Source organism: Physcomitrium patens, chromosome 12 (genome assembly GCF_059467195.1).
Source record: "Physcomitrium patens ecotype Gransden chromosome 12, ASM5946719v1, whole genome shotgun sequence".
Classification (NCBI taxonomy): domain Eukaryota; kingdom Viridiplantae; phylum Streptophyta; class Bryopsida; order Funariales; family Funariaceae; genus Physcomitrium; species Physcomitrium patens.
The window spans coordinates 9,439,135-9,454,769 of record NC_143421.1 but is presented as its reverse complement, the minus strand read 5'-3'; the positions used below and the strand labels follow the sequence as shown (position 1 = coordinate 9,454,769).

At 42.0% G+C, this 15,635-nt stretch overlaps 2 protein-coding genes across 6 annotated transcripts; one reads left to right on the top strand and one right to left on the bottom strand.

Annotated features, from left to right (window-relative positions):
• The first annotated feature begins 5,026 nt into the window (after positions 1-5,026).
• Positions 5,027-10,982, top strand: LOC112289299 (subtilisin-like protease SBT5.3). 2 transcript variants are annotated; one of them, XM_024534417.3, is made up of 11 exons: positions 5,029-6,053; positions 6,966-7,086; positions 7,344-7,438; positions 7,574-7,671; positions 7,808-7,957; positions 8,061-8,713; positions 8,815-8,912; positions 9,006-9,245; positions 9,390-9,501; positions 9,734-9,947; positions 10,108-10,982. In XM_024534417.3, the coding sequence occupies exons 1-11, from the start codon at positions 5,995-5,997 to the stop codon at positions 10,659-10,661; spliced, it is 2,394 nt and encodes a 797-aa protein (XP_024390185.1). In that variant the 5' UTR covers positions 5,029-5,994; the 3' UTR covers positions 10,662-10,982. The 2 variants fall into 2 exon arrangements, with proteins under 2 accessions (XP_090110959.1, XP_024390185.1); XM_090254833.1 differs by having other exon boundaries at positions 5,027-5,387; positions 9,734-10,116.
• A 501-nt stretch (positions 10,983-11,483) lies between these two features.
• Positions 11,484-15,282, bottom strand: LOC112289978 (uncharacterized). 4 transcript variants are annotated; one of them, XM_024535790.3, is made up of 8 exons: positions 15,055-15,282; positions 13,491-14,045; positions 13,115-13,169; positions 12,803-12,877; positions 12,571-12,662; positions 12,348-12,432; positions 12,090-12,173; positions 11,484-11,837 (listed from the first exon to the last, which is right to left on the bottom strand). In XM_024535790.3, the coding sequence occupies exons 2-8, from the start codon at positions 13,925-13,927 to the stop codon at positions 11,712-11,714; spliced, it is 954 nt and encodes a 317-aa protein (XP_024391558.1). In that variant the 5' UTR covers positions 13,928-14,045; positions 15,055-15,282; the 3' UTR covers positions 11,484-11,711. The 4 variants fall into 4 exon arrangements, with proteins under 4 accessions (XP_024391558.1, XP_024391560.1, XP_024391561.1 ...); XM_024535792.3 differs by having other exon boundaries at positions 13,491-14,042; XM_024535793.3 differs by having other exon boundaries at positions 15,079-15,282.
• Positions 15,283-15,635: the final 353 nt, after the last annotated feature.

Sequence of the window (15,635 nt, the reverse complement as noted above, 5' to 3'; positions counted from 1 at the left end):
AGTGACACATTGATTTAGGGTAACCAGATTTCTGAGGACATGCCCAAATATGATACCCTAATCGTGTGAGGGTTTCGGCCATGGGACCGGAGAGGACCCTGGTAGGAAACCCTAACCCTAATTCCGACACAACACTCTTGACTGTGCAGCGATGTCGGAGTTCAGATCACTTACACCGCGATTGTCAGTTTCCGTCGATGGTCGATACGGCTTGAGCATCGACCTCTGGCGGAGTTCGGGGATTTGACAGTCCGTGGGCACGTCGATCAGTGATGAGAAATAGAGAGCGTGAGAGAGGTTGCAGTTGCACGTCTGATGGTGAAGTGGTCAGCGTCATCGGCGTGATCGATTGCTGCCAAATCTTTGAGCCGATCTCAAAATCTGCTTTCGACGTTCGATACAGAGTGTGGGAGCCCTGAGTCGTACCGCCAGGTAATGGAAACTGTGGTAAATATTTTTTTGCCGGTGGCTGCGTCATGGACGTGGGGAGCACTGCTCACCACACATTGATCCAACTTTGTTCCTCTCATGCTTGCGTCACACGTAGCCAGCCTATTCTTGTGATTGAGTTCTAAAGTGCCGTAACGACACCCGCGTGAGGAAACCCTCGCACTTGCATGATTGCAATTGTTGAATTGCTGTTAACTTGTCCATCGAGTTAGGGTTTGCAAGATCTGTGCTACCTGTGACAGTATTAGCGATGGTTTCATCAAGATGCTTTTCTCGCCCTCGCCTTCTACCAGTGCGAATGGCGACAGGTTACAGTTGCATGCCTGGTCGCGTCTAAACAAGACTCCAATAGCGGCTAGCATATGGACGAGAAAAGGAATTTCGCAGATACCTTTCCTGTCTCCGACGCATCACACTGTGCAGCTAAGACAGTGACACGTACCTCGATCATTGCAGCAACTACGGCAACCGTGATCGGTAACCGCAATTCAACTGAAGGAACCGGCACAAACAAAAATTCTAGCATCTAGAGGATTCCGGTTTCCTCCACTCTCATCACTGCGACTCGTTGACATGCTTCGATGCGAATAACGAACAGCGACGTAGAGGATGAATTCCTTGTTCCTTTAGTCTACTCGTCTGTAGCTTCTAAGTTCTTATTCGGCATTCAAAAAGACATCTGTTTCCGCACCAGCAACGTGTAGTGAGCACATGCATAGTTCAAAACGTTAACATAATTGTGGTTTTCATTTGATTACTGTGGTTTTCATACTGTAGGATTTAATTTTATTATTTTGGTGAGGAACATGGATTCTGATTATCTTCTGCGTGGGGAAAACTACATGTTAAATAGATAGATGATCTGTAGAACTTTAGTTTATATTGTGCATCTGAAATTGTTATTTTCTCAAGATTTATAAGTTATGAATAGATAAAGATACTCAAATGAGAAGTTATACATTTTGTGTCTGTTTTAAAAAGTTGTGAATATTTTTAATGATTTTTTTTTCTTCTTCTTCTTCTAACAATACATATATATATATATATATATATGTATAAAGGGAGATATTTAGGGAGAGAGAGAATTATTTTATAGTTTACTCAATTATGTGATCAATTACAGTGCAACAAATCCCTGCCAAAGTCACTTCGCTTCCCACTGCAAATTCCCAACAAATCTCAACCATGTTAAAAGCTTCAATCAAGATGATACTTTTGGTTTATTTCTGGGATATTATAGTCAAGTGCACTTCTACTGTACTTGGCAAAATCCTGGATGAAAAATGAAAAGTATTCTTTACAAAGATATTTTCATAGTAGTACACATTATTGGTGTTTCTTTTTCTTTCTCTCTTTTTAAGAAATAAAAAAAAAAGAGTAAAAAATAAACCAAAACTAAGAAAGAGGAATTAGGCATTACTCTTCCAAAATGGTGGTGGCCATAAAATTTGAAACTTAAGGCCCTCTGTGCATGAGTTCCTAATGACTTGAGACACTAAGCATTAGAATGGAAAAAAGGTTGATCTGCATGGGAATGGCAAAGCACAGAGCCAAATAACCCACATGAACCCTGTGCTTATTATTATTGCACAAAACTGACTATGTGGTCACCTAATGTGGGCATCACCTGAATCCCGAATAATCATGTGACCCATTTCCAAGGGTGTAGTCCTTAACAAATGGAACTGAGTTCCAAATGTTAAAAAAAATAAATTCATCAATGAGTACAAGTCTCTATAAATCAGAGTTCATTTTCATGACTTTTGGATGATGTCACTGCCACAGTCTCTCCCTCACATGGCACTTGAACAAGATTTGTGAGTTGTTATGCCAGCCAGCTTCTCATTGATATGGGCAAAGCACACATGAAGTCAGACAAATTCCAACAACTGTATAGTTACCAACAATTCAACAAATTCCTTCAAATTCTAACATGGCCAGTTTGGGCAAACACAAACTTCCAAAACTATGGTGGGGTAGGAAAGGGGCTCATGAAGCTACCCTCCCTTTCATGGTAAAAACCCACACATTTGTCAAGAATCAATGTAAACCCACATTATAAAAACTTGGCTTGAAACAAACCCACTTCATCATGCTCCACAGTCAAACTCCATGCAAGGGAGGAGGCAAGTACACTGTCTCACAAGACCCAGCCATTTCACACAATGTCCACCACACTGACTGAGTCCCATGTGGCAGAGAAGCCTGGTTTCGTTCATGAAGTGGGTTTGTTTGTGTTGTCTGAGATGCTTTGTACACAACACAGTTTGCAATGTGCTTCAAGGCCCCCAGATTCTTAAAGGAACCAAATGGAATTCCCTTCCTTCTTTCCTTCCTTCCTTCCAACCAACCAACAACACTCAGGTTGGTTGTTGACAGTCACTTGGGTTGCAAAGCCATGCCAAAAGCTTGTGAGGAGAGGGGGATGGGGTTGGCAAAGGAGGGGTAGGACATGATACATGCCTCTGCCTTTGATACAGGAATCCTTATTTTTAAATTAATTAATTAGTTTGTCTGCAGCAGGATGGAAAGACACATCCATCCATCCATCCATCCATATACTGCAAGGCTAGTAGGTTTTGCTGGAACCCTCTTTGCCACCCACTTTGGCAAATGCAACCCCTGGTTTGCACTTTGCAGATTAATGTTGTTATGTGGGATGATTATTTATATGGGTGACAATAGGATTTTTAATTTTTTTCATTATTATTATTATTATTATTATTAACATATAAAGCAAAAGTAAAACATAAAAATATATACATTTAATTTTTTTTTGCAATAGATGCAGACTATAAGTGTGTATTAAGTGGTATATATGCAGTGCCAAAGGTATTGGATCTAGATTCTCTTGCCTTTGTGCCAATAGATTTTATTTTTTTATTTTTTTAATGCTCCTTTTATCCTTGTAATGGTGCTTTGACATTTTGAAATACACTAGGAACTATGAAATTCGTTGGACATGTTAAAAGATTTTAAATTAGACCAAATTATTCAATGAGATGAATGTCTATTATAGACATGTATATATAAAACAATACATCAAATCTAAAACTAGACAAAATATTTTATTTCAACTTATATATAGTATGCATATGTTGGTTAGGATTTAACCCAACTTTTAGGTGGTTTTAAACTTTTTAAAAATAAAATCATTTTTAATTTTTTTTGGACCAAAGTAAAAAAGAAAAATTTCTACAGTCACAACAAAAAATATTTTATGTTGCAGTTGAAGTATCGAAGTAATTTCTAGACATTCATTGGACAGATACTTAATGAATCATCAAGGTTTTGCAAGACCGATTTATGTTTGACAAACCAATTTACAGCCAAAGGATTTATATTTTGGTCTCCTTCCTAAGGTAACCAAAAATTGTAAGATATTAATATTATATTAAAATTCCATCAAACATAATACTAAATGTCTTTCTTTGACCTTTAACTTAAGTAGAAAGTGAACACGTTTACGGATGTTTACACTTTGTATATATGTAAATATATTCTTTATTGTTCCTATTCTAATCAATTATGAAGGAAATATGTCTATTTAAAGGCGCTTAGTTGATATGCTATTCTTTTGAAGGTTTAATGATCTGTTACTCTTTTTGCCATCATCCTGAAAAAAATTATAATTTCTTTTATATATGAGTGAATGAAATAATTGTGGACATTCTAAAATGAGAAGAGAATAAGCTATCCAATCTTACAATATTTAATACCGAAACCCTCTAAAAAAAAAAAGGATTATTCTAGGTGTTAATTTCATTCCTTTTTCTACCTTTTTTTAAATTTTTATTTCTTCACTATCACAACACTCTTCAGCAAACATAATATGTTACAACAGAGGACAAATACAACAAACAACAAGTAAAAAGCAAAGCATGAAAAAAAAAAACTTTCGATATCTTAAGAATTCATCTTTTACTGTAGGCTAAAGAACACACAATCCAAGCATCTATCGTAAGTTGATGAATGACAGTAAAATGAAAGGATTTGTCCAAGTCTTATCCAGAAGAAAACATTCTGCAAAACACACACTGTGTCACCCTGTTGGATTATTCGATGCTGATTATTCGATGCTGATTATTCGAAATACATCATCCCTACTCCAGTCGCATGTTACCTCACAATCAATCCACCAAAAGAAAACTTGAATCCAACAAGCAAAGAAGACATTGCACTGTTGTTTTTAGTAATAATTCTATCGTTTCTATCCTCACTCACCTGGGTCAAGGTTGGAGGCATGCGAGACAAAGTAATCCAGCTCCTCTACAACTTGTATATATGTGTGAATATGTGTGTGTATATATATATATACACACACATATATATATATATATATATATATATGTACGTGTGTGGATATATGTATACATACATACATATATACATATTCTCAGTTCCTTTTACAAACAGACAGCGAATGTGCCAAAGGCGGCAAAGCGAGGGTGGGAGCTTCCTTTCCAAAGAGAGGGGAGGACTTTGCAGGGACGGCCTCGGAAGGGGCTCCCGGGGCTCAATAATGAGAAGAGGCTGTGACGTAAAACCGCTCGGCCAAAGAGGGATCGCCAAAGTTGCGCCTAATCATCTGGCCCCACACCCAGTTTCTTACTTTTTGCAGAGCAGCTGTGAAGAAGCTGCGCCTAATCCTTGGCAACATGCAGCACCTGCAGGAGCAGCAGAAGTGGTGCTCGGATCCCACAACTGCAGAGACCTTGTGAGTGAGTGAGTGGCCGATAGTCTAGAGGATGCGGCGGGGACACAAACACACACTTCCCTCGCCGGATCTTCGCAACACCCTTGCTGATACTCCTCCTCGGTATATCCGAGCCTGACGCTGGTGAAGTCGGAGGAATTGGTGCTTGCGATCTGGGTTGATTCTGCAGCGTTTTCTGGATGGTAGCAACCACCCCGGTCGCTGCGGGGGAGATTCAGAGGTTGTTGCTGCACTGATTTGGAGTCGATCGTGTGCGCTCCATACAACCAACTGGATTGACATCGTTGGATACGTGCATGTAGAATCGTGCCCTGCGTTTTTTGACTCCCATAGAATCTGCATGAGAGCTGGTGAGGTGTGGGGTAGCATTCTCTTGTGCGTGGATGACGCAGTTTTTTTTGTTTGTGTTGCGGTGGATGCTTGATTCGATCGAGCTATGGTTGGGATTGGCTGGAATTCTTATCACAATGGATACGAATATGTTTGAAGGCGTACAGGACGTAGTATGATCCAGATTTTACGTTTGGGAGGTGTCATTCTTGGTCCACGCTCTGGTCATTCCTGGATTGGAACCTTGAGATTAGTGCCGAATAATTGGACTGATCTTGTGTACGAGGATCTGATTTAGCGCGTCTGGATCGTGAGGTCTGCTCTACATACAATAGAAGAATGAATTGTGTCGCTTCGTAGTGGCACGATGATAGATACAACATTCTTCAATTATAGCTGAAAGGTGCATAGAAACGCGTGTGAGGCACGTCGTTTGCTCCTAGATAGCTACGAACAAGGTAACTGTAGGCAGCAATCAATCAGCTAAAATCGACAGAATGATACATTTGTGCACACGTGATTCGCGTCCTCTCGAACATGTCAATACGCAGTACAGGTTTGTGGATATCTCAGTTTTTCACCCCGGTGTCAATGATCTTGACTTTATGTAGTTGAATTCTGTAACGAGGGTTCGAACTGAGTCTCCTTTCTGCCTGCTGCACGAAGTCCCCTATATATTAGAGGTCGTTCCGCTTCACCAACACCGTGTTTTTACGTGTTCTGGACTTTCAAGGTCGTGCGTTCCGATGCATCATGACTTGGCTTTCTAATGGATATCTGCGAGAAACGAGCCACGTGATTAGAACTTGCAGTTGGATGCTGAATTCCGTTGCAAATGTTTACTTGAATGTCGAATTCCATTGCAAGCATCTGGTCGGATGTTCTGCTTCATTACAAGCGAATACCGTGTTCTGACCATACAAATCTGAGTAATTGAGCTTGATCACGTGAGTCTCCGCCGTTTGGCTTCAAGAACAAGATGAATTCTCTGCCCGGTACTCTAGCAGTGCAAGTTCTTCATAGGAGGTCTCTCGGATTTCAGATGCTCAAGTTTCTGAGGCTGTGCCTATGTTTCTTACCTTAATTTGAGCATACAGAGCCTACCCCGTGTCTGCTATTAAAGACCATATTCTGGTCCCCATGTTTCATCACTCCGGTTTTCAGAACGTTGTGGGTTCATTTCCCCTTTCAAGTTTTGGGGCTCTGTTACATTGTATTTAGCTCGAAGCAATCGGTGTGCCGTCACACGCCTTGTTATGCAACTTCTGCATTCAGGGAAAATTGGTACTAATCAACGCAATGCACTTTTCTTCGGGCTAATGAGTTACAATTCGTTAGGAAGAAACCTCCTGGGATGTACTTATTCACAAGAAGGCACGATTTTCGATTAGATCAGCGTCAGCAGCGTGTGTCTGTGCTCGAGCTTGCATCGTACCAAATCTTATGTCCGAAGTGGTCACTTGGACAGAAAAACGGCCATGGCTGCTCATAATGGCAGCCAATTGAAGCGACTAATTCTGTGGACTCTAGGGTTGCTAGCGCTCAAGAACATGTCGGCTGTTCATTCAATCTCGACCTCAGAGAAACAGGTACCGCGAGAAAGCATGATTACGCATTGTTGTAAACCACGTGGGGATTGGCAGACTGATATTCATAACAAACCTACACAGAATATTGGCTGACAGGTTTCATAGAACATTCGTTTTTTTTTTTTATAATTATTTTATTTCTATACTAAGACTCAAGAAAAAGTTCCCTATGCTGCAGTTAGAGCTGTTAGTTGAAGCAAATATGACATGATATTTGAGGACTGCAGGGAATAATCTGTTGTGGCGCACATGTGCAGCTGTACATTGTGTACATGGGAAGTAATAAGATTCCTCATGCACTTGGAATTACTGCAGAGACACACTCCGACCTTCTCTCAAGTGTCCTCGGCAGGTACCCACTTGTATCTAGGACTTTATTTGTAAGCCCATCAGAATGGGTTCTGTAAAAATTTTAAAAAATTTTAAAAATTTTAAAAATAAATTCATCACACTGACACGGGAATTGAATCGATATGGAGAATCACAGTGCAGCGACAGGAAAGACTGCTTTAGTGCACAGCTACATACACGGACTGAATGGATTTTCAGCCATGCTATCTGCGTCCGAAGCTGCACAATTATCAGGTCACTCAGTTTGCACATTAAATTTTTTCCAGAAAATATCTGTATTAATCAACAGCTTCATGCTTGTTTCGAATATGAACTAGAAGTAAACTTGATTCCAGTGGTTATTTATTTCTATAACAATTGTACTGTGCAGAAATGCCGGGTGTGGTCTCCACATTTCCCAGTGTCAGCTGTTCATTGCAAACGACAAGGACGTGGGATTACATGGGCGTTAATCTTGACGGTGAATCGTGGACATCAACGAACTTTGGCAAAGACGTCATCGTGGCTACCATTGACACTGGTACTAACACCACTCAACTTTCGAAAGTTGGAACCGCTTCATGCAAGCACATTCTTCCAAAACCACCGTCGAGACTTCTTACCTTTATTGTGCACCAATGCAGGAGTTTGGCCTGAGCACGAGAGCTTTGATGACGAAGGTATGGATCCAATCCCAGAGAAGTGGAAGGGAGAATGTGAAACAGGCCAGAGCTTCCCCGAATTTTACTGCAACAGGAAGCTCATAGGCGCCAGATATTTCTCAGAGGGTTATGAAGCAATTTGGGGACAAATTAACACCTCGGATCCAACTGTTAGCCTGTCTCCACGCGACACAGAAGGCCATGGCACACACACCATAACCACATTGGGAGGCTCCAGAACCACTAATGTTAGCTTCCAGGGAACAGGTCTGGCTGTAGGAACTGCAAGAGGAGGTGCATCAAATGCAAGAGTGGCTGCGTACAAAGTTTGCTGGCCGGGGTCGTGCCAGACCGCCGACATTCTCGCAGCATTCGACATGGCCATCCACGATGGGGTCGATGTGATTAGCATCTCTTTAGGCGCTTCAGCTATTGACTACTTCTACGATTCCATCGCAATTGGGGCATTTCATGCCACGGATAAAGGGATTCTTGTAGTGGCGGCAGGGGGGAATTCGGGACCTTCCAAAGCTACAGTCAGCAATGGTGCACCCTGGATTCTCACAGCTGCAGCAAGCTCCATTGATCGAGAGTTTCTATCCGACATCCACCTCGGAAACAACGTCACGTACTCTGTAAGACTATGGACATCAATCAATCCATCAATGCGATTCTGCAGTTTCCTACGAGAAAGTTTCAGATTTCTGATGATGACCTGATTTGGGGCTGTTGGTAGGGTCCAAGCCTGAACACTGAAAAAATTGATCCTAACGTGTATCCACTCGTCGACGCGGGAAACATACCAGCACAAAACATCACATCCACAGATGCCAGGTACTACTCTTTGATGCAAACCATGACACTCCGTCATGCAATCTGTCGAGGGCATTTCACGAGACATTTAAGTTAACATATGAATGGTTTCAGGATGTGCGGCCCAGATTCATTGGACGCAAAGAAGGTGAAAGGCAATATTGTTGTTTGTGTACCTGGAGACATGTTGGGAATCAACTATCCAGAAGTAGAGGTCTATGACAAGGGCGGGGTTGCCACCATCATGGTAGACGATGAACTGAAGTCTTATGCACAGGTCTTTCGCCACCCAGCAGTGACGGTCGTAAGCCAAGGAGTTGGCAGTCATATTCTATCATACATCAACAGCACAAGGTAAAGGTGACTCATTTCGTATACTCTTGGTGTCGTTGCTATTCTGCTTCAGGTTTGCAAAGATAGTTTGAGTAGTTATCTCGTGTCAAGTCAAGGAAACAGCAAAACAAAATTATCACCTGTGTAATTATTATTGTGGAGCAGAAGTCCAGTTGCAACAATGACACTCTCTCTCCAATATCTGGGGATTCCGGCTCCTATTGCGGCTAAGTTCTCATCCCGTGGCCCAAATGTAATCTCACCTGATGTTTTGAAGGTAATTATGTCAGTCTCTCTCGAGGTTGAACCTACTCATTCTAGAAGGTCTAGCTCGTAAGAAAACAGCACCAAATTCCGTTGCTCATACCACATCCTTGCGGTGTTGTGAGGCTTTCCGGTGCTACGTACATTAGATGCAGCATCACTAGGTTCATATGTGCAAAGATGTGATCAAGTAATCACCAAATGTCGTAAAGCAATCCGCAACTCACCACTTCACGGTCCTGCAGCCTGATCTTATCGCACCAGGAGTGTCTATTCTGGCTGGATGGTCACCAGCAGCATCACCATCCGAGGATCCCTCGGACATTCGGACATTCCAATACAACTTTCTGTCCGGAACTTCAATGTCAACGCCACACATTGCAGGAGTCGCAGCTCTGCTGAAAGCTGAACATCCCGACTGGAGCCCCGCAGCAATCAAATCTGCACTTATGACAACAGGTTTTTCTTTCCCCTTCTCTCAGCCCTAACCCTCAAACCTTCACAATATGTGTAAGAAAGCTTCATCGAACCGTCACGTCACGCAACAGAATTAAAAATCTCAGATGGAAGACACCACTCAAAATACGTCTTAACTCATATCGTATTTCTTTACCACCAGCTACACCACTCGACTCAAAACACAACCAAAACTCACACGGGGACCTGACATGGGGTTCGGGTCATATTGATCCCAAGGGAGCAATCGACCCAGGCTTGGTCTACAACACAACGAGTGGCGACTATAAGTTATTCCTATGCAGCATGAACTACACAGACAGCCAGATCAGGGTCGTCACAGGTACCGACACAGCTCACGTGACGTGCCCCAAGGCAAGGGTATCAGCCTCCAGCCTCAATTACCCCACCATTGCGGCCTCGAACTTCACCAATACCATCACAGTGGTCCGGACTGTGACAAATGTTGGAGCTCCAACCGCAACCTACCGAGCTGAGATCGATAACCCAGCTGGGGTGCGAGTGCGGGTGAGTCCCGATGTGCTGAACTTCACCCCGGACACAGAGGTGCTCTCCTACACTGCAACACTAGAGCCCATGGACACGCAGCCATGGCTGAAGAACTGGGTGTTCGGGGCTCTAATATGGGATGATGGCAGGCACCGCGTGAGAACCGCCATTGCTGTTGGACCCACCGTGGACAGTCCTTTCTTTTAGCAAGACAACAATGATTACCACCACAACATTAAACAACAACAACAACAACAACAGAAAATTATTTTTTGGGGTCTCGCTTCTGGCGTTAAAGAAAGGCATTAGCTATCTGTGTACATTTTATTTGAACGAATAACAATAAAAATGAGTGGCATTTTTTTAGCAAGATTTTTATAATTATAATAGAATCTTGCACTTCAAGATACATTTTCAAACATCTGGATGCAAGTTCCAAAATTCTCATTATGATCGAGTATGTTTCTCAGATGTATGTTATCTCCTTGGAATTCATTCTGAACGATTTGGCCATATTTTTGTTAAAAAGTTGACTGTGTTTTGTGTTCATACTAGTTTGGCATTCCATGAACAATTGAAGGAAACTTCAAGATGACCTCAAGAAAACTTTTTTATTCAATTTGTAGGATGATGTGATAAAAAAACAACCTGACAATTGTAAGCAGGTTCATACTGGGAACAAGACCTTTACTTTCTAGGCCTAAAGTTTTAGTTTTTGTAAAAAACTTCAATAGATATTTCAGCATTTTGGTGATTATTGAAGAACTTGCTTGTGCGCTCCAAATTTCACTGTTCATCTACTTGATTAGAGTTCATGTGGAGCACGTAGATACTTCAGGACACCGTCCCTAAATGATTTACGAAACCATGCAGATCAAGTGCCAATTGTAAAAATGTAAGAGCACATTAAATAAGAATCACTGCGCCATCTTTTTGTGATATGGATGGCAGGTGCAACATTGTTATTTTGCACAAACCCTGGAGGCAGTTTCATACATTACCATCATAGACGAAGAACGTATGCATGAGTAGCCAAGTTAAGCAGACCTTAATTACATTTCCAAAAATCTCAGGTTAACAGCGTTACAGATTAATGTACATAATGTTCAGAGTCACGGAGCTGACCACTCTTTGCTATGATCTTGAAAACAGTCAGTTTCTGCTGCATCTCTACTCGTACATACACTAAATACAGAATGTTGACACTTGTAAAAGAATCAATCTACAACCCTATCCACCAACCAACGCATTTGTCGATCAGAAAAGTGGTTTCTGACGTGGTAAATAATCTAACCATTCTGCAGGTGTAGAATCGTTTTGGTGGAGGACTCTAAATGTCCTGTAGTTCGGTGGCAGGTCCAAACTATCAAGCTCCTTGGGCTCCTGTTCACAAATAAATAAATAAATCGAGATTAATTTACCACTAATGAAAACATAACATGTTATAATGTTATATAGTACAATGACTGCGCAGCAGCAATAAATTGCTGAAAAAGACTGGTATTATAAGAGATACCGGGTATATTCAAAATGCGCAAATATATGATCTGCATGAAATTTCTAAAACCCTGAAGTTCGGACATTAACGCCACTAATGACCAAGTGAAAAAACGATTTCTAAAGCTCCAACCATACCCGAGGTTGTCTTAAAAGTTTCATGCGACACTCCTCAAGAGTCTTGTCTCCTTTTTTTACATTACAAGATGAGCAAGCAGTGACCTGATAAGAATATGTTCAAAAATATCAGCTGAATGTCACTCAGCCACAGATACCAAGACTAATCTTGTTCATATTGGAAACCCTGATTCTGACTGATGCAATCAAATAAAATACATGTACCAATACAATAATCCTCTGTCAGATGATGCACTGTTATGAAAACACCCATTTTACCAGATTTTCCCATTCCCAACCGCCTCCACGAGAGGCTGCCAACACGTGATCAATAGTCATATCTTCTTCTCTCTTACTACAATACCTGAAAAACCATAACATTCCATATCCCCATTACATGATTGAGAGATCTTGTTGAAGTATGAACAAGTTGGCGATACAACAAGAAAGACCTCAATTTCGTATAAAGCAAGGATCCCACCTACAGTTGGGAGGCACTTACTGGCATTTGAACTTGTCTCTCAAAAAGATATTGTTACGATTCAGGGAGAGCTTGACCTTCTTGCCTTTTGGAGCATGAACAAAGCTGCTAACCTGAAATGTAAACAGTATCCCCCAGTAACCAAGAGATCAAAGTGACCTGCATTGATTTCCACGGTAATGGATGCGATGTACTGTACTGAATGTTTAAAATTAGCAATGCAAGAGTGAAAGAGATGGAATCAATGACACACCCTAAGAACTGCTGGAATATAATAGGTTTTGGAGACTGCTGCAACGGCTTGATCGTAATATTCCAATACGTCTGCCTGCAACCAAATACACCGAAATATTATAGGAACAAGAAATGTTGATGAGTCGTCAGCTCGAATTTCGGACCTACATTTATGCCGCTTCCTGCTACATAAATGACATTAGAGAGTATGTAGAGAGTAAGAACATAGACAAGACTGACCGAGACACTAGCAAATATGAGATTAACCACACAAGTAATAACGGAGTGTAGACTGCAAAAGACCAAGAAAGTGATGGCTCCAAACTCTTACCCTCTCCATGATTTCTAGGCATAGTGCTCGTTTCCAGCTTACTACATTGATTGGTCTGCCATACAAAGTCATTACGAAATAACCACACCTCGTCAGCAAAGCTCCAAACTGACGACCAACATAGGCACACTTAAGAATTCAATGCCAACATAAGAGACTGTTACACAATCAATTATGTGTCCGACTTTGATACGTGCTAACAGACTAATAACTATTAGCAGACTAACAGACTAGAAGATTAGCGGCTAATAGCTACTAACAAACTAGTACTTCCTCCTGCAGGTTGCACACCTTAGTTACACTCTGTCAATAAGGGAAAGAAGTTTGATTCCCAATAATTGAAAATTGTAATTTCAGGAAATGTAGTCAGAATTACCTATATGAAAGGTCGAGCACAAGGCCTCGGTAAACTTGTAGTTCATCATCTTCATCAACCTCATCAAGCTCCTCTTCCATAGTACATAAGTCAGCTGGAGCTAAGGACGAGTTTCCCGTGGCAAGGGAGTTAATACTCATGTGGCCATTGGAGTCATCCGTTTTGGTATTCTTCAATGTACTTCCCAACTTTTTTTTACTATTTTTCTTCGTAGCTTTGCCATGATGCGAAGAGCTTTTGACCTGTGTCCCGCTACACCTTATCAGAATACCACTTGTGATGCGACGTTTGCGTAATGCTCCATTCAAATTGCCAACTTGAAACGATGAAAGAACGGCAGACTGAGCGCTCCTGTTGTGTTCTTGAAAAAGGTTTCGTTCCAGAGGGGGCTGGCAGCTACTGTGGGCATAGAGAGCTTGGGCCTTCGTAAGACTCATGGCTGCTAATACTGCCTCTCCCACGCCGTTCCGGATCACTGGCTGCTTCTCTTAGATATCTACTTTTAATTATTGACGTACAATGGCACCATCAACATGTAATGCAGAAGAACACCTACTGCAATAGAGCCCAGAATAAGGTCAGAAGCTAAAGATCAAAGTAGAGGGGTTTTGGAGCAAGCACATGAATAGGAAGCGTGGAAGCTTAAGCCGCGCTATTACTACTACTACTACAATAAGAAAGGGATGCAAAACTGGTAAATCGAGTTCAAATAAACTAAATTAAGAGTTTTAAAAGCTGTAACGGAATACACTTGAAGACTAGTTTTTCTCCTTCGTCTTCAGCATGTGAAATTCTCAATGTCATTAGATAAGATTGAAGAAGAGTAGAAAAGCCCATGAAGACATCAAGGAAAAGTACTTGGACAACAAAGAACATCGACGTGAAGGGAACCTCAAGAGACGGAAATCTTTGGCAAGAACAGTGCGGGGAACAAGCAACCCAACAATTTCACCACAAAATTTCACCACAATTTCGGGAATGTGCATTGATTGGTCACAGGATCAATTCTGGAGACTGTCACCGCAAAATCACCAAATCCGATGAAGCAAACCAGCTCGAATCTTCAAGCTGAACTATCTAAGGTACAAAACAAGATGCGCAAAGCATCCCATACAAAACGAAACCAACAACCAGATAATCAATGTTGAGTTCCTTAAAAACTATGAAGATCCCGCGTATTACGTTTCAATCCTCCGAGCTATCACAAAGTCGTCGAATTCGTCATTTACAAGAATAGACGCTAGAATCCAAGCTCCAAAGACTGGCATTGTAGCATCAAAAAGCCTAGTCATCAAAAACAACACACATCGCCCGCAGCATGACCCAAAACAGCGTAGAAACACCGAACACCCCAAAATTACCGAATCCCGGCAGCGAAACATGCTGCAATGCTATACGAGACCAGATTTTAATCTCGATTCGCTAAAAATTCGACCCAATCACGAAGATCATACACGAACACCAGCACACACGTACCACCGGCAGTAACGGCCAGCTAATACAGATTACAGCCAACAATTGATTTCCAATGAGGACCCACATAAGAATTTGCACACGTTCTTACAAGTTGAATCTCGAATGCAAAAACCTGATCACACCCGCCGAGAACGCCACCAGCTGCGACGCTCGCAACCCAACAGCCCTGCGCCGAAGCCAGAGCTATAACCCCCGAGCGCATCAACCAACTCGGAAAGATTCAGTTCCTGCCACCAAGTGTAGCAACCGCTGTCGTCGACCACGACCAGAAACAGGGCATGAAAAAATGCCACAATAAAAATCTGATTCGAGACGGAGGGGGGCGAATGTGACCATGGACTGGTGGGCACAATAAAGTAATGCCACCAACATCGGAGGCGGAGAAGATCTAGAGCCGATGAAGGCCAGAGATCATCATCATCATCTTCATCATCATCGCAACCCGATCTCCCTCGTGCCCCCTTTTTTCCTTTTCACTTCTCCACTCGCTCGCTCCCATTTGATGCGGTTCCTGCGACACCCAGCGACGCAGCATATTCCTTCTTCCTCCACCCCGGCCCTGGCTCCGGGTCCAGGTGAGCCTCATACCTCGTCAAGGTTGATACACTGATTAGTCTCATGCCGTGGTGAGGCTCGTACCTGGCGGGGTACGAGCCTCACCAAGGTCTC